Source organism: Danio rerio, chromosome 15 (genome assembly GCF_049306965.1).
Source record: "Danio rerio strain Tuebingen ecotype United States chromosome 15, GRCz12tu, whole genome shotgun sequence".
Lineage (NCBI taxonomy): Eukaryota > Metazoa > Chordata > Actinopteri > Cypriniformes > Danionidae > Danio > Danio rerio.
In genome coordinates this window covers 1772663-1797500 of record NC_133190.1, presented here as the reverse complement: position 1 = coordinate 1797500, position 24838 = coordinate 1772663, and the positions used below count along the sequence as shown (strand labels likewise).

At 39.3% G+C, this 24838-nt stretch overlaps 2 protein-coding genes across 2 annotated transcripts in view; both read left to right on the top strand.

Annotated features, from left to right (window-relative positions):
• The window catches only part of bud23 (BUD23 rRNA methyltransferase and ribosome maturation factor), a 15332-nt gene extending 7080 nt beyond the window's left edge, over positions 1 to 8252 (top strand). The window contains exons 5-12 of the mRNA NM_001082879.1: positions 1 to 93; positions 1858 to 1954; positions 2042 to 2092; positions 4556 to 4641; positions 4739 to 4784; positions 6559 to 6620; positions 6937 to 7026; positions 7944 to 8252. The exon at positions 1 to 93 is cut by the window's left edge and continues 4 nt beyond it. Of these exons, the coding sequence (NP_001076348.1) occupies positions 1 to 93; positions 1858 to 1954; positions 2042 to 2092; positions 4556 to 4641; positions 4739 to 4784; positions 6559 to 6620; positions 6937 to 7026; positions 7944 to 7998 (580 nt within the window). The 3' untranslated portion in view covers positions 7999 to 8252. The remainder of the gene's footprint in view (positions 94 to 1857; positions 1955 to 2041; positions 2093 to 4555; positions 4642 to 4738; positions 4785 to 6558; positions 6621 to 6936; positions 7027 to 7943) is intronic.
• A 2861-nt stretch (positions 8253 to 11113) lies between these two features.
• On the top strand, positions 11114 to 24672 carry stx1a (syntaxin 1A (brain)). The gene is made up of 10 exons (XM_001345280.9): positions 11114 to 11161; positions 12726 to 12812; positions 13902 to 14001; positions 14272 to 14346; positions 15827 to 15900; positions 16283 to 16391; positions 18432 to 18505; positions 18734 to 18871; positions 20738 to 20848; positions 23576 to 24672. The coding sequence occupies exons 1-10, from the start codon at positions 11132 to 11134 to the stop codon at positions 23651 to 23653; spliced, it is 876 nt and encodes a 291-aa protein (XP_001345316.3). The 5' UTR covers positions 11114 to 11131; the 3' UTR covers positions 23654 to 24672.
• The last annotated feature ends 166 nt before the right edge of the window (positions 24673 to 24838 follow it).

Here is a 24838-nt window from a genome sequence, read left to right as displayed (position 1 = left end):
GGCCTTGGAGCGAGAGGTGGAGGGAGATCTCCTGCTGGGCGATATGGGTGAGGGAATGCCCTTCAGACCGGGCATGTTTGACGGGTGTATAAGGTATAATCTCTTCATGACTTGATGTAAAATCAGAATTCAGTTTGTTTATTTCTCTGCATCAGTGGTTCTCAAACTGTGATGCGTGTACCACTAGAGGTACGCAGGCTTACTTATAGTGGTACGCAGAGGAATCACTGAGTAATGAAAGAAAAAATATATTCAATTTTAATAATTTGATGCGTACGATAACACCGATGTGATCAGACATGGCTGTTTTCTTAAAGCGCTGTGCTTAGAATGTTTACTTTAGTGCATCGAGTCATTAGCTGCTAAAAATCAATCTAAATGAGGCAGAACAGGCCACAGACCAGCACCGGTCATAGATCAATTAGTACAATCCGCACAAATAAATTATTATTATCTGAGTCTGAACGATCCTTTATTTTGAAAAATCTTTTATTTTGAAAAATGAACGTATTCTCCTGTTACATCTCAGTCACTTGAGCATTAAAATTTAACCCACAGGCTAGCAAGATGAGTTGGAACTGCAGCACGATGCACTTGGGTATTCCAGGCGTGCCCAGTTGAAAACATCGTAACTTTTCAGAATCACGCTCCGCGAGTCACATGGTCAAGTTGTCAAAGTTTATCAATATGAATATGCCTCGTTTTTGAACTGTGCAGTGCTGTAGCTGCTTAATTTGGCCAACTACGCTACTTTATTTCAATACTAGTCATTTTGGTGGTACTTGGAGAGACGATTGTTTTTGAGGTGGTACTTGGTGAAAAAAGTTTGAGAACCACTGCTCTACATAAATGAAGACAGCCCATTTTGAAACTGAATATATTTCTCCATTTCTCAGTGAATATAGGTTATATACTTGGGTGCATTTGAACAAAACAGATTTATTAAACAGATATATGTATTCAAATAATATTTTATTTACTTAATATCTTTAGAAATATAAAGATAATACATTTAAAATTATGCAAAATATTTTAATTCAACAAAGTTTTATTATTTTTTTATTCTCTTGAACTTTGCTCTTTCTAAATGTTTCGTTTAAAATTTTTCTCTCTGTTTTTATAAATTTAGGTGTGCTAAACTTGGACTGTTATCATGAGGTATTTCGTTAGATACGCTTCAGATTTGGCTTCAGTATTGACTAATCTAATGTAGAAGCACAAATATAATATGGTAGAGCTTCATATTTAAAATGAGAGATTTTCGAGGAGTGCACTCGTATATTCTGTATATCAAAATGACTTTATTTTGCTGTCAGTATTTCAGACTGTAAAATTATTGGTTTAAATTTCATAAAATCTGACCTGGACATTTGTCTCACATCAAGATTTGTAACCAATAATCAAAGTGTGACATCTTTTGTTTTTGGATATATTGTATATATATATATATATGTGTGTATGTATGTGTGTATGTATGTGTGTATGTATGTATGTATGAATGTATGTATGTGTGTGTGTGTGTGTGTGTGTGTGTGTGTGTGTGTGTGTGTGTGTGTGTGTGTGTGTGTGTGTATATATATATATATATATATATATATATATATATATATATATATATATATATATATATATATATGTATGTATGTATGTGTGTGTGTGTGTGTGTGTGTGTATATATATATATATATATATATATATATATATATATATATATATATATATATATATATATATATATATATATATATATATATATATATATATATGTATGTATGTATGTATGTATGTATGTTATGGATAAATATATTGGCTAATTTTACAAGTTTGTTTGGTGTAATTGAGTTTATTTGCTGTCAGTATTTCAGCGCTGCAGTGGTTGTGTAACGCAGACAAGAAAACACACAGTCCACCAAAGAGACTGTACCGCTTCTTCAGCACATTATACTCATCGCTGGTGAGTTTGTTTTTTTTGTTTGTGTTTTTCACACACTGATTTTCATCTCACACCGACTAACTCAGCATATTGTTTGTGTCTTTGTAGGCGAGAGGAGCGCGTGCTGTTTTCCAGATATACCCTGAAAACTCCGAGCAGGTCAGTACATCCAGTTTTTGTCTGGTTTCTTGTCCAGAAATCTCAAAATACTTAAATCAAGAAGCTTTTTCTAGACAAACACTAATTATGGTTTGGTTTTCAGAACTAATTAGTCAAAATTAAGTGAGTTTTTCCTGAAAACAAGCAAGTGAGGCCTGCAGATTAATGTGATTTTAAAGCAAAGACAAGATTACTTTGCTTATCCCGTTGGCAGATTACACTACCTGACAGAATTCTTGTCTCCTATTCAAATTTTAGGAACAGCAAATAATAACTTGACTTCTAGTTGATCATTTGGTGTCAGAAGTGTCTCTATGAAAGGTAAAGGCCTCTTGATTTTGCTTATTTGAGCTCAATTAAATCTGATCATGCCTTGATTAATGATTTGATGAGGACAGTGCGGTCTGACTCTGCTCAGACTAAAGTCTCATCACTGAACAGAAATAATGTCCAGTATAGAATATAAAGTCCTGCTGCAGTGGAGACAGAATGAATATTGTGTCTGACTCCATCATGAGCTTGGAGGACTGCATCCATACATCTCTGACATGACTCACATCACTGATTAATAAAGTCATCTGGGATGAAGAAGAAAGCGTTCAGCAGGACTCACAGACCTCATCAAGAGTCTTTGTTTTTCATCTTCAATGCCTCCTCCTTCATCATTAGCTCAATAATGTTTATGTCTGGTGACTGGGCTGGCCAATCCTGGAGCAGCTTGACCTTCTCTGCTTTCAGGAGCTTTGATGTGGAGGCTGAAGTATGAGAAGGAGCGCTATCCTGCTGGAGAATTGTCCCTCTCCTGTGGTTTGTAATGTAATGGGCAGCACAAATGTCTTGATACCTCAGGCTGTTGATGTTGATCATCCACTCTGCAGATCTCTAGCATGATGAACCCCAAACCATGATTTCTCCTTCACTAAACTTGACTGATTTCTGTGAGAATCTTGAGTCCATGCTGGTTCCAGTAGGTCTTCAGCAGTATTGGTGATGATTGGGATGCAGATCAGCAGATGATTCAGCAGAGAAATCCACCTTCTGATACTTTAACACATCATCAACTAGACGTCAAGCTATTATTGTTTGTCTTACAACTACGATCAATGACGAGACTCTTGTCAGGTAGTGTAATTTGCTTGTTTTAAGGAAAAACTCACTTAATTTTAACTCATTATTTCTGAAAACAAGTCATTATTTGTTGATTGTCTAGAAAATACTTCTTGATTGAAGTATTTTTAGATATTTGGACTAAAAACAAGTGCAAAAAGTAAGAAAATAACCGTTTTTTGCAGTGTATGTTGTCTAAAAAAAGGAATATAAATTAATCTGAAAGCATGGCACCATTTTAAAATTTTGTCCAAAAGTCATTTTATGCTCAAAGTGACAACTCTCGAAAAAATATTAGATCAAATATCATCAATAATTGCCACAAAATTATGTTTCATCCAAATACATCTCTCAGTTTAATGATCAAATCAAGAAGCAGTATTCGAAGCTGTTGCACAAAGGCTTTTTTTCCCCAGTCCAGCAATCAAAACCATTATTTTGTACTGATTTATTAATAAAACATAAATAGTCATCAAATATTTAATATCAGCTATTTTAGTTTGGTGAATCCTTACAAATGAGATATGAAGTTTGCTATCGTTTAGTGCTACACAATATATGTTTTCAGCATTGATGTCGCAATGTGTACATCCACAATAGTCGCATCGCAGGAAGAAGTGCAATGTTGACTATATGTTTGCATTCAAGTTCACAACCAGAATATCGTTGGATTCACTGAAGAGTTTTAAGCATAATGGAGTGAAAGTTTATTAGTTTTGCATGTGTTTTTATGGTCAGTGATTGTAAGTGTTCAGGCAGGAGAATTTAAAGATGTATTTTTTTATTATCTATACAATGCATTGTTGTTTTCATCCATTCATTCATTTTCTTTTCGGCTTAGTCCTTTTATTAATCCGGGGTCGCCACAGCAGAATGAACCGCCAACTCATCCAGCACGTTTTTACACAGCGGATGCCCTTCTAGCTGCAACCCATCTCTGGGAAACATCCACACACACTCATTCACACAGACACTCATACACTACAGACAATTTAGCCTACCCAATTCACCTGTACCGCATGTCTTTGAACTATGGGGGAAACCGAGCACCCGGAGGAAACCCACTTGAATGCAGGGAGAACATGCAAACTCCACACAGAAATGCCAACTAACCCAGCCGATGCTCAATTCAGCGACCTTTGTGCTGTGAGGCGACAGCACTACCTACTGCGCCACTCACAGTGTTGATTATTCCTTTTCTATACCATCTAAAACACTTCCATCTTCCCAATAATAATCCAGAATAACCCTGTACTCTTCCCAATAAATTCCCAATCATTCATGCTTAGTTATTTGCTTCACCTCAGAAGACTGTAGGCTTTACTTTTTGTGTGTTTTGTGTTTTTTTCCTCTCAGTTGGAGCTGATAACGGCTCAGGCCATGAAAGCTGGATTTACAGGCGGGATGGTGGTAGACTATCCCAACAGCAGCAAAGCCAAAAAGTAACTCATCTCATAACAGCTAGTTAATGTCAGGATCATTATGTTTAATGATCGGGATTATTGTAATGTATGGCACTGCATTTATGTCTCTCCATAGGTTTTTCCTGTGTTTGTTTGCTGGTGTTTCAGGTGTTTTACCCAAGGTATGCACATCCTCATTGTGGACAGACACACACACACACGTTTGTTTTTGTGAAAAGTGGGGACATTACATAGGTTTCCATTCATTTTATACTGTCCAAATCGTACATTGTATTGCCCCAACCCCTAAACCCAACCATCACAGGTGACTGTGTGCAGCTTTACTCTGATTAAACCCGTTCTGTAGGATTTATAAGCTTTTTGAGAAATGAGGATGTCACCAATGTCCTCATATTTCCTCCTTTTTGTAATACCTGTGTCATACCCATGTCATTATACAGATTTGTCTCCTGATATGTCAAAAAAACATGTACACACACTAGGGTTGTAACGGTATGAATTTTTTACGGTATGATAATCGTCTAAAACAATACCACGGTTTGACGGTTTCGCGGTATACGGTATGTTACAAAATAATAGAACAGTGAAGCAAATTTGACTTTTTCCAAATAATATATTTTCAGTTACTATAAACAACACCACTTACAATGAACAAATAAAAAAAATAAGAAAATAATAAATAATGTGTCAAAGTCCAAATAAAGTCCAAATAAACATGGTGCAAATCCTCAGTAAAAAAATAGATATAAATATTTACTATACTATAAATAGTTACATAACGAAACTAGATTCAATATGGCACATCCTTAGGTTTTATGTGCCAGCATGGATATGGTTGTCTGTGGATATGGATTTGGATATGGTTGTCTACAATGCAGACAAACAGCTGCACCTTCATTTGCGTCTTTTGAAAACAGCAAGAGCAGCAGTTCGTCTTTGCTGTGTCACTGTTTTGTCATGTTTCTGTGCTGCTGTGCATGCAAAAGTACTTAGTATGAGAATTATTTCATGCAAAACTTTTTTTTTTTGCGTTTTATTTAGCCGTGCATAAATGTATGCCTATCTCTCATTCCGTGTTGTTCAAAAAGCTCGTTGTTGGTCCACAAACAAAAGCGAAACCTATGCTTATTGGTTGTGATATAGCGAGTTTGAACCAATCTGGGCATGGAGGAGGGACAATGCATCAATGTATCATGTCTGGTTTGTCCGGAGACACAGTGACGAGCGTTTCTTTGTCAAATCAGCGTTGTCAAATTTTGATGACGTAACCGCACTGATTCCGGAGCCTCTGAAAGTCCGCGAATGTTACGTGATACAGCACTGGAAAGCTGAGATTCTCTTCTTTATGTCAATCTTTGAATTGTATGAATCGGATCAGCGGATCAAAAGTTATTAAACATTTAAGAGCAATACTTATTTTTAGCCGCGGGCGGCTGTCTCGGTCTTTAAAGGTTAAAACCGTTGATATGCAATTGTTCATGGTATGATAATCGTGCACGTTCAAATCGTGGTAGACCGTCATACCGGTATATTGTTACAACCCTAACACACACACACACTTGTTATATCCCAGTGGGGTCTCTCAGAAATTCACATTTCTACTATACAAACCATACATTCCCTCCCCTTACCACTTATGTCGAGTTCACCCTGCATGATTTTGACTCGACGAAAACATCCGTGACGCCACTACTTTCAATATCCTGCAGTCTGAACTCGGCATAAACCAGACCTCACTGGAACCCGCACTTTTATATTCACAAAATACTTCATTCTGTGTGATTCATATACAAGCGTGTTTTTCCATGAGGATCTCAAATTTGGTCCCCATGAGTCTGTGTGCATTCAGGTTTAAGTCCCCACCATGATATAAAACACACACACGTACACACACACATGTGAGCACATCTTGTTTATAATCTTCTTTCTGATCAGGGTTTGGATTCAGAAACGGCAGTCAGAGGCGTTGTAAATCAGGCTCAGTTCACTGCACAGAGGTAAGCTTATGTTTCTGAATGTACAGTTAAAGTCAGAATTATTCGCCGTTCTGTGACTTATTTTCAATTATTTCTCAAATGATGTTGAGCAGATTCTGGAATTTTTCACAGTATTTCCTCCAATATTTGTTCTTCTGGTGAAATTGTTTCATTTCGGCTAGAATAAATGCAGTTTTTAATTGTTTTAAAACACTTTAGGGTCAATGTTATTAGCCCCCTTCAGCAATATTAGTTCAACTGAACTCTTTATTTCAGTAAAGATAAGAGTGAGTGTTTTATATTTCTCCATCACCATCTATTTTCTTTATTTTTAAAGGTCTCGTTTCAAAAATATGAAAGGGAAGTCTGCGAAGAAAAGTAAGGACTGGATCTTGGATAAGAAGGAAAGACGCCGCCGACAGGGAAAGTATGTTTTAGCTTCTGTTATTCATTCATTCATTTTCTTTTTGGCTTAGTCCCTTTATTAATCTGGGGTCGCCACAGCGGAATGAACCGCCAACTTATCCAGCATATGTTTTACGCTGCGGATGCCCTTCCATCTGCAACCCAGCACTGGGAAACACCCATACACTCTTACATTCACACACTGCGGCCGATTTAGTTCATCAATTCCCCTATAGCTCATGTGTTTGGACTGTGGGGGAAACTGGAGCCCCTGGAGGAAACCCACGCCAACACAGAAAGAACAGGCAAACTGACCCAGCCGGGGCTCAAATCAGTGACCTTCTTTCTGTGAGGCGATTGTGCCAATGTGATGCCCCTATTATTTATTTAGTTATGTACAGTAAGAGCACTTGTGTACTGTATTCAGCATTATAATGACGTGTCATAACCTGTTTATTCACTGACCAAGACACATACAGTAGTTAACAATTTGTAAGGCCCAAGGTGTTTTTTACATGCATTTTTGATTTCTCTTTAATATTTGGGCTTATTGGAACCTAATTAGAATAAAAACCTAAGGATCATCTTTTGATATGATGTACTTTTAGAGAAAAAATTATGTCCATGTATGTGGACTCGTGGTCCGAATTTATATAAAAAAATTTCCTGACTGTTTGTTAATGCATATATAATGTAGAACATTTTTTTGAACTTGTTTTGAGAGTAAAAACTAAATTTTTTCCCATTTTGGACTATAAAAAATAGTGTTTGGGGCATTTCATATGCTGCAAAACAGTTACAGGATGGCACTGTATGTCTGTAACAACATTTAAAACATTCAATACAAGGAAATACTTTTTCCAATAAATCTATTGCTCTGTATTATATTTTCTTTGGAAAGTGGTCATTGTTTTGAGCAGTTTCTTCTTCTGTTTTCAGGGACGTAAGGGCTGACACCAAGTACACCGGCCGACACCGGAAACCTAAATTTTAACTCTTCAAGTGCATCGTACATCCACTGAACATACAGCAGAGTTGTCTGATATCCAATTTACTGGATCCAGTTACCACTCATACCTGTGCTGATCAGTGAGAACTATGACCTTTATGAGGATCTCAACACAATAGAGACACAAATGGAGAGAGATTTATTAACAAACAAACAATGAATGGACTTTTTGTGCAGTGGGATCAATATATGGATTATCTCTGAATTAGCTGAATCCTTAATAAACTATATTAATGTAATTTTCCTTCGTCCCTTATTTATCAGGAGTCACCACACCGCCAACTATTCCAGCATATGTTTTACACAGTAGATGCCCTTTCAGCTGCAACCCATCACTGGAAAAAACCCATACACACTCATTCACAAACATGCACTTTGGACAATTTAGCCCAATTCACCTATAGCGCATGTATTTGGACTATTATAGCATAAGTTTTACGACGCAGATGTCCTTCCAGCCACAACCCAGTACTGGGAAACACCCATACAGTCTCACATTCGCACAGTATACGCTACAGTATACTTTATTCAATTGACCTAAAGCGCATGTGTTTGGACTGTGGGAAAGGCCGGAGTGCTAACCACTGAGCCATCATGTCGCCGTACAGCCGGTCAGTGATGGTGAAATCAAGGCATGTAAAGCCTCTTGATTCACCTTCCCAAAAGTACTCGTGGATCCTATACAGCTGACAGATTTAGGGTCTTGGAGAAGTTTTGGCCTGACATGTGCTTATAAATGCATTTATAATTTCTCCACTTTTGTAGTTATCAGGACAATTGGTGGTGTCCTTTAACAGAACTCTTTAAATATTATTATTTAAAGCATTTTAATCAGTAGGTTTTGAGTCAGGACAAAACAGCTATAGAGTAATCTGCATTATCAATATAAATATTAATATCCTTAGCAATTGCAAAACACTTATAAGTAAAGGGGTTTCCTCATCACTGGTTGGTTCTACCACTGTCTTCTAGCCAAGTTTCAAAAATCAATTCAGTTCAAGTTTATTTGTATCGCATCTTTCACAATAATTTTTGTTTTAAAACAGCTTTACAAAATGTGCACACGATTGTATTATCAATAATATCAGAAAAGTTAAGGTGATTAGTTACTCATAACTTTAACTAGTAGCTTTTAACAGTTCAAGTTAAACATAGTTGGTCACCTGCAGTTATAAACACTAACTGGCCACTTTATTAGGTACCCCTGTCCAAATGCTTGTTAACACAAATTTCTAATCAGCCAATCAAAGGGCAGCAATTCAATGCATTTAGGCATGTAGACATGGTCAAGATAATCTGCTGCTGTTCAAAGCGAGCATCAGAATGGGGAAGAAAGGGGATTTAAGTGACTTCAAACATGGCATGGTTGTTGGTGCCAGAAAGGCTGCTCTGAGTATTTCAGAAACTGCTGATCTACTTGGATTTTCACGCACAACCATCTCTAGGGTTTACAGAGAATGCTCCGACACAGAGGAAATATCCAGTGAGCGACAACCGAGGTCTGCAGAAGAGCATCTCTGAACACACAACACGTCCAACCTTTTAGGTGGACAGCAGCAGACCACACCGGGTGCCGCTCCTGTCAGCTAAGAACAGGAAACTGAGGCTACAATTCACACAGGCTCACCAAAACTGCACAATAGAAGATTGGAGAAACGTTGCCTGCTCTGATGAGTTTCCATTTCTGCTGACACATTCGGATGCTTGGCTCACAATTTGGCCTCAACAACATGAAAGCATGGATCCATCCTGCCTTGTATCAGCGGTTCAGGCTGGTGGTGGTGTAATGGTGTGGGGGAGATTTTATTGGCAACAGGATAACACACCATGTCATAAAGCTCAATCATCTCAGACTGGTTTCTTGAACATGACATTGAGTTCACTGTACTCAAATGGCCTCCACAGTCACCAGAGCTCAATCCAACAGAGCAGCTTTGGGATGTGGTGGAACGGGAGATTGGCATCATGGATGTGCAGCCGACAAATCTGCAGCAACTGTGTGATGCTATCATGACAATATGGAGCAAAATCTCTGAGGAATATTTCCAGTAGCTTGTTGAATCTCTGACACGAAGGATTAAGGCAGTTCTAAAGGCAAAAGTGGGTCCAAAGTTCCAAACCGGTGGTAGTAAGGTGTACCTAATAAAGTGGCCGGTGAGTGTTGTATAGATGATGTCTATGTGTACATGTTCAATGAATAGTATTAAGTGTATGTGTTGTCCTCGTAGTCCTTGATGGTTGGCATCATCTCTTGACAGGTCTTAAATCGCATCAATAGCACTGCACATTTTCTAGAGGCCTTGGGATGAGTATCTTCAGGTGGAAATGGAGAACAAAGAAAATAAACAAGAGCTATTAAATATCAATACAAAAATGAAGTAATATAAGTGAAAATAGAAACAAACATAACCCATAAAAGTATTCCTAACAAAGTGCTTGGTGTATTAAGACAGGAGGAGTGTCTACTACAGGTGGTTTGTCAAGCCCACTCACCTGCGTGGAGCACACTCATGCATCATACTGTTATGCGATGCATTGAGTGTATGCTTTACTAAAAAGATGGGTCTTAAATCTAGTTTTAAACTGAGAAAGTGTGTCTGAGCCGCGGACATTATCAGGAAGGCTATTGCAGAGTTTAGGAGCCATAAACGAGAGGGCTCGACCTCCTTTAGTGGACTTTGTTATTCTGGCTACCAGTTTAGATATATACAGAGCGGGTTGGATTGTAGCAAGGCAGGAGGTTGGTTAGATAAATGGAGCTAGATTATTTAAAGCTTTATAGGTAAAAAAGCAATATATGAAACTCAACAGGCAGCCAGTGTAAGGAGGATAAAATGGAGTAATATGATCATATTTCCTGGTAAGACCTCTGGCAGCTGCATTTTGCACTGAAGTTTAGTAACATTTAACATCATATGAACATTATTTGTAATTAAATAAATCCTTGGAACATTTATTAAACATTTAATAAAACCCTTTATCAAACATTGTGCTTTTAAAAAAAACATTAGCTAGCTTGTATGGAATGTCAGCCAGAGTTCTGGGAAGGTCGCCTGTTCGCTGGAAATGTGGAGTTTGGCTGCGATCAATAACACCTGACAGACTGACTGAATGAAACATGAAGGACCGCACACAGGAGCTCAGACATGTGAGTATGTGTTGAGTTTACTGCAGTCGAACAGACACAACTTCATACTGATCACTTAGTATCTTGTGATTTGTTTGATGCTAGAGTATCTAACATAGTGGGCTAGTATATACCAACTGCTAGCCTGCAACTATTAGCTAGTCTATTGTATAGTAGGCGAGTATACCAACTACTAGCATAACAAATATTAGCCAAGTACTAGCTAGTGTATAGTATATTAGGCTATTATACAGTATACCAGCTACGTGTCTGCCAACTACTTGCTAGTTTATAGTATAGTAGGCTATTGTATACCAACAATTAGCTTACCAACTATTAGCCAACTACTAACTAGTTTATAGTATAGTAGGCTATGTACCAATTACCAACCAACTGGTGTTGCTAGTATATTAGGCTAATTTATACCAATGACTTGTCTACCAAATACTCGCTAGTGTATAGTATAGGCTAGTATACCAACATTAGGCTACCAACTATTAGTCAACTACTAGCTAGTTTATAGTACAGTAGGCTACCAATTACTAGCCAACTAACCTACTGGGGGAAAAAAAACAGCTTAAAACAGCCTCAGGTCAGGTTGGTCTTAGCTGGTTTTAGCTAGTCAAGCTGGACAGGCTGGTTTTAGAGGGGTTTTGGCTACTTTTTAGCTGGTCTTAGTCATGTTGGTCAAGCTGGTTTTAGCTGGTTTTAGCTGGTCAGGCTGGTTTTAGTGGGGTTTTGGCCACTTTTTAGGTCTTAGTTGGTCAGGTTGGTTTTAGCTGGTTAAGCTGGTCTTAGCTCGTCTTAGCTGGTTTTAACAGTTTTTTTTTTCAGCAGGGTAGTGCTGTTGCTATAGTACACTAATAGATACCAACTGCTACTTCTACTTTAAATCACTTGTAAATATGCTGGAATGTAAATGAATTTGAAGGATGGACATGAATTTTAATTGACCTCAGCATCTGTTTTTTTAGTACTCGTCCTATAATTTGTTTTGTATGTTTTTAAAACGATCATGTGTCGCTTGTCTCAAATCAAATTCCCTAAGGAATGATTAAACTAACCTAACCTATAGTATAATTGAGTCACTGTAAGAGAAGAATTGGTAAACGTGAATGAGCGTGGACAATTTTTTGTACATGTACGCACGTGATCACGCTAATGTTTGATGATAAAGCATGATAAAAAAGATCATCTGAAGTCAGAGAGCTGTGGTGATTAGGCTGGATATTTTCATTGCAACTGAAACTGAGAGTTTTCTGTATATGTAGTGATCTGATCCGAGCACAGCAATCATTAACCTGTATTTAGCCTACTCACTATCATTGAATAAACAGAACATCAGGGGGGTTCTGTCTGTTGTGCGATTGGCTTTTTAGGGCACAAACACATCCAAAAGTATTTTGTTACAGAATAAATCCTTGTTTATTAAATGCATTTCATTGAAATGCTAAACAGCATATTTAATTCAAAGGAAAATGCAAAAAACTATATTACTATCATCTCAGACTCTACAAGTTTGGGTAATCTAAACCTTTAAATGAATATGAATCTCCTCACGACTTTCTGTATTTCTATTCATCAGGGAAAAGAGCTGGAAGAGCAGAATGAGGTGACTATGAACAATAAAATGGTGATTGAAGATGGCTTTATGGATGAGTTCTTTGAGCAGGTTTGATATTATCATTAATTGCTTTTCACCAGTATAATCCTCAAATTCAGAGCAACGTCTTGAATTTAGCTGTTATCTTATAGTTCTGTTCACTGATCAGCCACATAAAGATGCTAGAACATATTGGTCTTTATTCATTTGTGATTAGTGCAGTTTGTGAAATTTTTGTGAAAGTTTTGTCCTTTAAAAGTTAATAGTTACACTATAATATTACTGTCTCTGAATTGGTTATATGTAACACTATTTTTTATGTAACCTTTCTTTTGCATTAAAGGAAATCATAGCCGCCTCGTCTTAGCTGTTCAGGCTGGGAGATGACCAGCTAAAATCATCTTGACCAGCTTAAACCAGCCTGGTTTTAGATGGTTTTAGCTGGTCATTTCTCAGCCTGACTAGTTAAGACTAGGCTGGACATGGCTGGAACCAGCCTGGAAATTGCCAAAATCCGTTTAAAACCAGGCTGGTTGATCAGCTTAAACCAGCCATCCAGCCTAGGCTGATTTAAACTGTTTTTTTTGAGCAGGGTATGGGTCACCCACCAGTATAACCTTGGATAAAAATGTTGCGGTATTGTGATTACTGCCCGAAACTATGCTCTTTTTAAAAGTCTGAGTTAAAAATTTTTTTCCACCATTGAACACAATATATTTTACATTTAAAATATTTTAGGGCAATGAACATGTCAGGCTAAATAATTCAAATAAATCATTGCCTTCTGCTGTCTTCATTCTGTCTTCATAGTATTTTCAACAAAAAAGCCATTTTTTTATATAGCACAAGTCTATAGCATGCTTGGATGTAAGTTTATAGGTGATTTGTTTTTCAGATGTTTGCTGAATGGTGGGCTGAACAGTAGCTTTTGATGTGGAGATGCTGTTACCCTAAATAACTAAATAATAAAAACATGTTAAATGTATTTATTTATTTATATATATTTATAACATATAACTTTTTCTCTCAGCAACATCCCACATAATTTTGCATGCTCACACTCTGTGTGTCATTGGCTTTATTATGGAGCAATCGCTCATTTTATTCATGTTTTCATCCACTTTGGTGTTTTAAGCTTGCTATCTTCGTCTTTCTCAGGTTGAAGAGATTCGGGAGTTCATCGACTCTTTGGCAGAGAAAGTAGGAGAAGTGAAGAGAAACCATAGCGCCACACTGGCCTCCCCAAACCCAGATGAGAGTATGTCTTTCAGCAGCATCCTTTATAGATTCACAATGTTTGTCAATCAGCTTTTACAGTCTGATGATGACACTAAAATCCAGTTCTCTGACCCCACCGATTGAGATTATATTTTTGGTGATTTACATTTATAATCTTGTTCCCAACCACACACCAAAAAGACTGTTGTCACGATGCATCATCATTTATGCTACTTTAAGTACAGCGTTGGACATTTTTATTGTGCATATGCAAACATATTCTGCATCTTTCTTTCTTTTTTTTGAACAGAAACAAAAACAGAGTTTGAGGAACTGATGAACGATATCAAGACGTTGGCTAATAAAGTGCGCTCCAGGTTACAGCGTGAGTTTGTCATCTTTAATAGCACACAAGCTTAAACTGGATCAAGCTATGTTATATAATAACACATTAGAAAACTGATTACCTCTTAAAATAATAAATTACTGAGATTCATATAACAGAGCCAAAACACCAGTGATGTTAAACAGTAGCCTAGAGCGCCATCTGCTGTTAAACACTAACCTAGAGCACCGTCAGCTGTTAAACACTAGCCTAGAGCACCGTCTGCTGTTAAACACTAGCCTAGAGCGCCGTCTGCTGTTAAACACTAGTCTAGAGCACTGTCTGCTGTTAAACACTAGCCTAGAGCGCCGTCTGCTGTTAAACACTAGTCTAGAGCACCGTCGGCTGTTAAACACTAGCCTAGAGCACCGTCTGCTGTTAAACACTAGCCTAGAGCACCGTCTGCTGTTAAACACTAGTCTAGAGCACCGTCGGCTGTTAAACACTAGCCTAGAGCACCGTCTGCTGTTAAACACTAGCCTAGAGCACCGTCTGCTGTTAAACACTAGCCTAGAGCCCCGTCTGCTGTTAAACACTAGCCTAGAGCGCCGTCTGCTGTTAGCCTAGATCGCCATTTGCTGTTAAACACTAGCCTAGAGCGCCATCTGCTGTTAAACATTAGCCTAGAGCACTGTCGGCTGTTAAACACTAGCCTAGAGCACCGTCTGCTGTTAAACACTAGCATAGAGCACCGTCTGCTGTTAGCCTAGATCGCCATTTTCTGTTAAACATTAGCCTAGAGCGCCATCTGCTGTTAAACACTAGCCTAGAGCACCGTCTGCTGTTAAACACTAGCCTAGAGCACTGTCGGCTGTTAAACACTAGCCTAGAGTGCTGTCAGCTGTTAAACACTAGCCTAGAGCCCCGTCTGCTGTTAAACACTAGCCTAGAGCGCCGTCTGCTGTTAGCCTAGATCGCCATTTGCTGTTAAACATTAGCCTAGAGCGCCATTTGCTGTTAAACACTAGCCTAGAGCGCCATTTGCTGTTAAACACTAGCCTAGAGCGCCATTTGCTGTTAAACACTAGCCTAGAGCACCATTTGCTGATAAACACTAGCCTAGAGCACCATTTGCTGTTAAACACTAGCCTAGAGCACCATTTGCTGTTAAACACTAGTCTAGAGAGCCATCTGCTGTTAAACACTAACCTAGAACACTGTCTGCTCTTAAACACTAGTCTAGAGCGCCGTCTGCTGTTAAACACTAACCTAGAACACTGTCTGCTCTTAAACACTAGTCTAGAGCGCCGTCTGCTGTTAAACACTAGTCTAGAGCGCCATTTGCTGTTAAACACTAGTCTAGAGCGCCGTCTGCTTTTAAACACTAGCCTAGAGCGCCGTCTGCTGTTAAACACTAGCCTAGAGCGCCATCTGCTGTTGAACGCTAGCCTAGAGCGCCGTCTGCTGTTAAACACTAGCCTAGAGCGCCGTCTGCTGTTAAAAACATATAGATGTTGTCTCTTTATTTCTCTTTTTACAGATATCCAGCAGAGCATAGAGCATGAGGAGGCATTTAATGGTCAATCAGCTGATGTGAGGATACGAAAAACACAGGTGAGAGCGGTCAGACACACCACTCTGTGACTTACTGATTACTGGCAGATGTGCTAAATGTGTAGCAAACATTAATATAAATGTTTACAGTAACTACACTTACATTACCAAGTGCAAGTTTCCCCCACAGTCCAAACACATGCGCTATAGGGGAATCGATGTACTAAATTGGCCGTAGTGTATGAGTGTGTTTGCAAATGTGAGTGTGTATGGGTGTTTCCCAGTGCTGGGATACAGCTAAATTTTTTATTTTTTTTGCTGTGTAAAACATATGCTGGACAACTTGGCGGTTGATTCTGCTGTGGCGGTCCCTGATGAAGGATAACGATCAAACATTCATGCACTGTTATTGTAAAGTGTGACCGTGTTCTCTGTATTGCAGCACTCCACCCTGTCACGTAAATTTGTAGAGGTGATGTCGGAGTATAATGCAGCACAATCAGAATACAGGGAACGATGCAAAGGACGGATACAGAGACAGCTTGAGATCAGTGAGTTGCACACATCTAAAACTTAAAGTCAGCATGAAATCAAAGTGTAATTTTATATTTATTTGTGCAGATTTAGTCAGAATTATTCAATCCAGGCTCATACTGATTACGTACCCCCGTACACATTTCTGGAGAGCGCCTAATATGTGCCAGGAGCTACGTTTATTTGCAGTTTTGTTTTCGTGAATCCAACAGAGGTCGCTGTGCAGACTTTTTTTCAACCCAGGCTTATTCTGGAAACTTAGCCCCGCGGAAGTTTCTTGAGACTGCGAAATATGTCCTGGGAGGTACTTTTTCTTGTCTCAAACGCCTCTCGCAAGCGCGCTGTTCTTGCATAAAAAGCCACCTGACGCCTCTGTCGATCGACCGTCTGTCCGACTGACCGACTTACTGAATGACTGAATGACTGACTGGGCGACCGGCCAATCGGCCAACCCGGCCACCCTCCTCCTTCTCCTCTTTCTTTCTGAAACCCAAGCGACCATTTACAAAAGCCGAGCAGAAAAAGAAAAGCCCTCATCTGATTTTGACTCGTTTTCGCATTTCACCGCATTTCACCGCCCCTTTTCGAACTCGTCCGCTTTTATTTTTTGGATTCTGTTTTTTGTCTTACCTGATTTCTGGAACCGCTCTTCTTCTGACTCGGACCCGGTCGACGAACGCAGCCGGCTCATCCTCCTCCAGGCCTCCGCTCCGCTGACGTAACACGACGAGCTAACCGGACAAACTGGTTGCGGCGGGAAAGCCCTCCACACGGAGGAAGTGAACCGTCAGTCCAGCTCACAAACGCAAAGAGGAGTGGCGTCACACTGCTCCATAGTGTTCGCTTAAAAAAACAAAATGCAGCGGAAATCGCGGTCTCCAGAAACGTCCGCGGGGCTACGTTTTCAGAATGAGCTTGGGTTACTGTTTTTAGATATCAAATTTCTCTCATGAGTGCCGTTCGCACCTGCTGTTCATTCGCTCCTGCAAATCCACCAAAGGCTGCTGTCGACTGACTGACTCCCTGACTAACCTACTGACTGATCCCCCTACCCTCTCCTTCCCCTAAACTCAACCAAAAGTGTTTTCAAAAGCACCAATTGACCAGCACCCACAGCCACATTCTCACCCTGTTATTTAGTTGTTTATTTTATTGTTTTGTTTTTGTCTGCTTTTTGGAACCGTTCCTCACTGGATTCGAACCCCATTGTCCCCAAAGTGACGTTTAAAGGCTTAACTAGGGTAAGGTTAGGGTAATTAGGCAAGTCATTGTATAACAGTGGTTTGTTCTGGAGACAATCCAAAACTAATATTGCTTAAGGGGAGCTAATAGTATTGACCTTAAAATGAGTTTAAAACAATTAAAAACCGCTTTTATTCTAGCCAAAATAAAACAAATAAGACTTTCTCCAGAAGAACAAATATTATAGGAAATACTGTGAAAAATTCCTGAATCTGAATCTGAAATAAATGGAAGAAGAAAAAAACTCACAGGAAGGTAAATAATGTTGAGTGCTTGTTATAAACGATGTGCACTTCATAATTTAGTAATCATCTAATGCCCGTTTGTAGGCATCTGACAGAATGGGGTAATAATAAACCTCTAGGATGTGACATAAAGACAAAAATACGAATACCTAAAATACGAAAACCTAAAACAGAAGTCGCTTTGTAAGCAAACAGAAGATTGCTCAATATTACCCAAGAGCCACTGCTCCTCCACATCGAGAGAAGTCAGCTGAGGTGGCTCAGGCATCTGTTTCGGATGCCTCCTGGATGCCTACCTCGGAAGGTGTTCCAGGCATGTCCCACCGGGAAAAGGCCTCTTGGAAGACCCAGGACACGCTGGAGGGACTATGTCTCTCTGGCCTGGGAACGCCTCGGGATCCCCCTGGAGGAGCTGGAGGAAGTGTCTGGTTAGAGGGAAGTCTGAGGCTCTCTCCTAAGACTGCTGCCCCCGCGACCCGGCCCCAGAAAAGTAGCAGAAAATGAATGAATGAATGAATGAATTATCTTATGTAATACCAGCAAACTAATATTGTTCAACTATTTTTGTAGCAGGTAGAAAGACAACAAAAGAGGAGTTGGAGACCATATTGGAAAGTGACAACCCATCCATCTTCACAACAGGGGTGAGTGGATGTTTACATCGTCATTAACAGCCAGCGTACATTGCAACAAAAAAAATGCTTTTCTTACCTAGAGTTTTAGTCGTGTTTCTAGTCCAAATATCTAAAAACCTTTAAATCAAGAAGTATTTTCTTGACAAATAAAACATATTGTCTTGTTTTGGGAAATAATACGTCAAAATTAAAGCATTTTTACAGTGTATCCCACTTCTTTTTTTTTTTTTGCTCAAGGTCTTCATGGACTGCAGCATCACTAAACAGGCCATGAATGAGATCGAGACACGACACAATGAAATCATCCAGTTGGAGAGCTGCATCCGAGAGCTTCAGGATATGTTTGTGGATTTGGCCGTGCTGGTGGAGAACCAGGTATGAGCTAAGAGTAGAGTACGATACATTTTTCATGATGTTCCTCTATGCTCTTCCACTTGGTCTGTGTCACGATCACCAGCGATTGGAAGTCTATAGATCGCTGGAATTCACACACAATCGCTTATGGACTACACAACCACCACTTCATGGACTACAACTACATACATGCACTCTGCTCACACACACGTTCCTCATTCTGACTGATGACAGACGCACCACCAGAGGATTGTCAAGCACTGAATACACACACTATTTAAGCAGCACGTACACTCACTTTAGGGTCTTGTTATCTGTTCTAGCGACATTACAACGCGTTTCCTTTGTCTTGCTTTACTGTGTTTTTGATCCTTGCCTTGTTTATTTGTTTAATCCTGTTTGCTGCATGCCTTTGACCATCTGCCTGCCTATTGACTATGATTCTGGATTGCCTGTTCACTCCTTTTTCCCCATGTGTTGACCATTGCTGGCCTGACCTCGCTAATAAACCTGCATGTGGATTCGCACCTCACAGTGTCACTTCCCCTGGTTACAGTCTGGGCTTCAGCACATTGATTTGATCTCATATAATGAGACTGATTGTCATTCAAAACCTTCAATCCATCCTTAGGATATTCTCCCACCTCTTTCCTTTAGGCAAGTTATGGATACATTTGCTCCTGGTCTGCTACTGTGCTTGTCCACTGGCTCCTTCCCTAACTATCCTAAATGTGGTGTAGTGACACCATATCTCAAAAAACCAAACCTCAATTCAGCCTCTTTCTCCAATTTCCGGCCTATTTCTAATCGACCAAGATCCTTGCGAAAGTTGTTTTGACTCAATTTCAAACATATCTGACTTTAGTTTGGCGCTCTCCAGAAATGTATACAGAGGTAGGTTTCTATAATGAGCCTTGGTTGATATTTTAGCATTCAGTATGATCACGCTGTGTGAGTATTATGAGCTGCAGGAGCCAGAGCCATGTGGACAACTGTGGGAGAATGAGAGCATTTTAGATAAAGAAAACCAACCCAGGCTCATTGTAAAAAGGTAGTCCTGTGGACGTTTCTGGACGTTCCCGGGAGGTACGTATGGCTGCATTTCATTTTTTTTAAGCGAACGCTACGGGGTGGTGTGACGCCGTTCCCTTTCGCGCTTACCGGCTGACCGCTTACCTCCGTGTGGAGTGCTTTCCCGCTGCAACCAGTTGGTCCGGTCAGCTCATCGTGTACGTTGGCAGACTTCAGATGCAGAGAGGAGGAGTTGACCATGGCGACCGGGTTCGAGTCCGGGGAAGAGCGATTTCCAGAAATCAGGTAAGACAAAACAGAATCCAAAAAATAAAGTGAACGAGTTCATAACAGGGCGAGAACGTGGTGAAATCTGAAAACGTGGTAAAAAAAATACAGATGAGGGCTTTTCTTTTTCTAGACGGCTTTTCTAAATTGTTGCTCAGGTTAAGGGGAAGGGAGCCGGCGGGCGGGTCAATCCGTAAACCTGGTTGGGTTCAGGGAAGGAGGAGGGTGGGTCAGCCGATTGGCCGGTTGCACAGTCAATCATTCGGTCAGTCAGACAGCGGCCTCTGGTGGGTTCACGCAAGAACAGCGCGGGCGCGAACGGCACTCACAAGAGACATTCGAGATACGAAAAAGCGTACACAGCGGGCTCTCGCGGATTCGCGAAAACAAAAACTGCATACCTCCTGGGACGTATTTCGCGGTCTCCAGAAACAATCACAGGACTACGTTTTCAGAATGAGCCTGGGTTGCAGAAAACATTAACAGATATTAGACTTATACGGTTTATAATTATCTTTTTTTTCCATTGTTCTAATCTATTTAATTAAGAGCAATAGAAATGAGCTGTATTTCTCTCTCTTCTTTTAGGGAGAGTTAATTAACAATATAGAGACAAACGTCTCCAGTGCTCAGGAATATGTGGAGAAGGCTAAAGAGGAAACCAAAGCGGCTATTAAAATCCAGAAGACTAGCAGAACGGTGAGATATAGCAACCAGTTTTCTGAATTTAACTTTTATCTTGTCTTTCCTCTTTCTATGGTGCCATCCATCTCCTGTTGTGGTCAGGTAGGAGGATTGAGTTTAATGTGGAACATGCAGAGCCAGGCCCGGCGCTACAGCGGGGAAAGGGGGGCATTCATTTATTATATTCAATATTATTAATAATAGTATTAAAATTAGGCTAACATTGATAAAACGCAGAACCCTTTTAAATGTTTGCTTTCATTTTGACATCGCTAAAGCGCACTTTTACAGTTGTGTAAAGAAATATCCCATTATGCAGCTCAAAAAATGCCTTTTGAGTTTAAAGCTGATCGGCCTACGAAGACGAGTTTACAGTTATAAATGAAATAGGTCCAGTATAGTGCGTAAGTGGATCCACCTCTTACATGCGCTGCAGGCTGAATGATAATCTTTAAAAATATGCAATTTAGGCTAGAAAAAATAAGGTCAAGAATCTTGGGGAGTCAGATCTGAGTTTCAATAGTCATGTCAAAGCAGTCAGTAAATCAGCATACTATCATCTTAGAAACATTGCAAGAATCAGATGCTTTGTTTTCAGTGAAGACTTAGAGAAACTTGTTCATGGTTTAATCAGCAGCAGGGTGGATTACTGTAATGGCCTTCTCACTGGTCTTCCCAAAAAGACATCCAGAACGCTGCGGCCAGGATTCTGACCAGAACCAGGAAATCAGAGCACATCACACCTGTCCTCAGGTCTCTACACTGGCTCCAGTTACATTCAGAATATACTTTAAAGTATTATTACTTCTCTAAATCACTAAATGGCCAAGGAGCTCAATACATATCAGATATGCTGACTGAATACAAACAGATCACTCAGATCTTTAGGATCATATAAACTAGAAGTTCCAAGAGTTCAGTCAGAGCAGGGTGAATCAGCCTCAGCTACAGCGCCCCCCGCTGCTGGAATCAGCTTCCAGAAATGATCAGATGTGCTCCAACATTAGGCACATTCAAATCAAGGCTGAACACACATCTGTTTAGCTGTGCCTTTACTGAATGATCACTGTGCTGCGTCCGACAGATCGCACTATCATGTCTTTCTTTTCTTTTTCATTATCTTATAACCTATTTTAACACATTTTTATCTATTTTTTATTCTTATATTTATATTTCTTATTATTTGTTTTTATCTTCTTACACTCGTCTTTTTTATTCCTGTTTATGTAAAGCACTTTGAATTGCCACTGTGTATGAAATGTGCTATAGAAATAAACTTGCCTTGCCTGTACTGCTATTTGCTCATGCAAAATTAAACACCAGAAAATATACACTAAACCTATTTTAAGAGCTAAATTACAGTTAGCATATCGATTTTGTTTTGACTTGTAGCTCATGGCTCAATGAAAATAACCTGAAAACAAGTTATTAAAATAGGCTTAATAAATAAATAAACTGGCGGGTAGGCCTTGTGACCTAATGGTTTATAATGGCTGTTTTACAAATGCCAACCGAATAATATCACGGAAAAAACTCACTTATGACAGATCAACAGAAATTTTTATTTTTATCCTTACTATATATATATATATATATATATATATATATATATATATATATATATATATATATATATATATATATATATATATATATATATATATAGCCTATTGAGTTGCGTGTTATCCATGCCAAAATTGAACCAATTTTCACGGTTCTAACTGTGGTTATTAACTGTGTTTAAGCTGATTTCACTATATTTATTTACCGGTTCTACGAATAGTGGCTATTTAATAATCTAACCATGGGTTAGCTTTGTAGGGTCCACCCAGTTGGTCCAATGGAGGTGTCCACTGGTGGATGAAGGTACAATGCCTGCTCGGTCTTTCCAGTGCACAATGTTGATTTACTTTAAATTTACCTCTATATCTGACTCCAATTTTAATATGAGAATATTCAGATATTTATCTTTCGTTTTGTCTGACTCCAATCACAAAACATTAAGAACATTATATCAATATATATCTTCCCTGCTAAAAAAATCCAGCTTAAACCAGCCTAGGCTGGTTGGCTGGTTTTAGCTGGTCAACCAGGCTGGTTTTAAAGGGGTTTTGGCCACTTCCAGGCTGGTTTCCAGCCATTTCCAGCCTGGTCTTAGCTGGTCAGGCTGGAAAATGACCAGCTAAATCCAGCTAAAACCATCTTGACAAGCCTGGTTTAAGCTGGACATAGCTGGTTTAGGCTGGGCTCCAAGCCTGCTAGGCTGGTCAAGCTGGTTTTAGCTGGTCATCTCCCAGCCTAACCAGCTAAGACCAGGCTGGAAATGGCTGGAAACCAGCCTGGAAGTGGCCAAAACCCCTCTAAAACCAGCCTGGTTGATCAGCTAAAACCAGCCAACCAGCCTAGGCTGGTTTAAGCTGGATTTTTCAGCAGGGTTAGATAAATATTTGAACCTTTTGTCTTCAACACAAATTTTAGTTTAATTTAAACTTGACCACTGTAAACCCTGTTTGATCTCATGAGGAAATGTAACTACGTTTCGTCAGTTTAGCAGCTAATTCGTACGAATTTGTACGAGTTTAGTCATACGAAAATGTGTTTTGTTGTCTTGGTAACGTCAAGTTGTCTTGACAAAGACAAAAACAAGCTGTGATGTGTTTATTTATGTCAAGTTGTCATAACAAACAATGTCATCTTTGCTTTTAAAAATGTTATAACCAAGCGAATCTGTATCCCCCACAGAAGTTGATCCTGATCGGCGGCTGTGTGTCCGTCTGTGTTCTCATACTCATCATCGCCCTCATCTTTGGACTGACATAAAAAAAAAGACTCTTCGGCAGCAGTCTGTGTGATGCTCAATCACAGACACAGCAACTTCTGTCAAGAAGAAACTCAGCACATCTTTTGTTATTTGTGATACAGTTATAGATTTGTGATCTACACTGCCTGACAAAAGTCTTGTCGTGGATCCCAGTTGTAAGAGCAACAATAATAACTTGACTTCTAGTTGACCGTGTGTAAAAGTGTCAGAAGGTGGATTTCTTCTCAAACTTCAGCCTCCACATCAAAGCTCCTGAAAGCAGAGAAGGTCAAGCTGCTCCAGGATTGGCCAGCCCTGTCCCCAGAAGTGAACATTATTGAGCATTTCTGGGGTAAAACGAAGGAGGAGGCATTGAAGATGAACACAATGATGAGCTCTGTGAGTCCTGCAAGAAGGCTTTCTTCTTCATTCCAGATGACTTTATTAATCAGTGATGTGAGTCATGTCAGAGATGTATGGATGCAGTCCTCCAAGCTCATGATGGAGTCAGACACAATATTCATTCTGTCTCCACTGCAGCAGGACTTTATATTCTATACTGGACATTATTTCTGTTCAGTGATGAGACTTTAGTCTGAGCAGAGTCAGACCGCACTGTCCTCATCAAATCATTAATAATCAAGGCATGATCAGATTTTATTGAGCTCAAATAAGCAAAATCTAGAGGCCTTTACCTTTCATATACGCCACTTCTGATAACAAAGGATCAACTAGAACTTAATGTAGTGGTTCTTGTCCGATCTGAGACCCACTTCGTATTGTATTTCTAACAGGCATTGAAGATCACGGATTTTTTAAAGAAATCAGACATTAAACGTGACGATTTTGTGATAATCTTCTCCTCTTTTTAATTATTTTTTATTTTATTTTATTGTTTTTCTTTTCTCATTTAATTTTTATAGTTAATCATGAAGTGATTTGTTGTATAATGAAACTGTACATGCCGGCTCTTGCTAGCATGTAGCAAGTGTCTAGCAAATGTTTATAACGTTATATAAATAAAACCGTGAATATTGTTTCCTTTGATTTGGTTAAAAAATAGTTTCTTGCATCACAACTTTAACGTTACTATGAAGCAGAAACACCCGAAAACTAGCGTTATTTATTTATAGCTAAATAATGAATTTTGTTTTATTTCGAACTTTTATTTTGACGACTGGTGCAAAGGAAAAGCCGTTGACATC

Excerpts from the sequence above, each read along its gene's own strand:
- stx1a (XM_001345280.9), top strand. The coding sequence starts at position 11,132 with ATGAAGGACCGCACACAGGAGCTCAGACAT. Across the intron at positions 11,162-12,725 it reads GCACACAGGAGCTCAGACAT|GGAAAAGAGCTGGAAGAGCA; the intron begins GTGAGTATGTGT and ends TCTATTCATCAG. Across the intron at positions 14,002-14,271 it reads CTCCCCAAACCCAGATGAGA|AAACAAAAACAGAGTTTGAG; the intron begins GTATGTCTTTCA and ends TTTTTTGAACAG.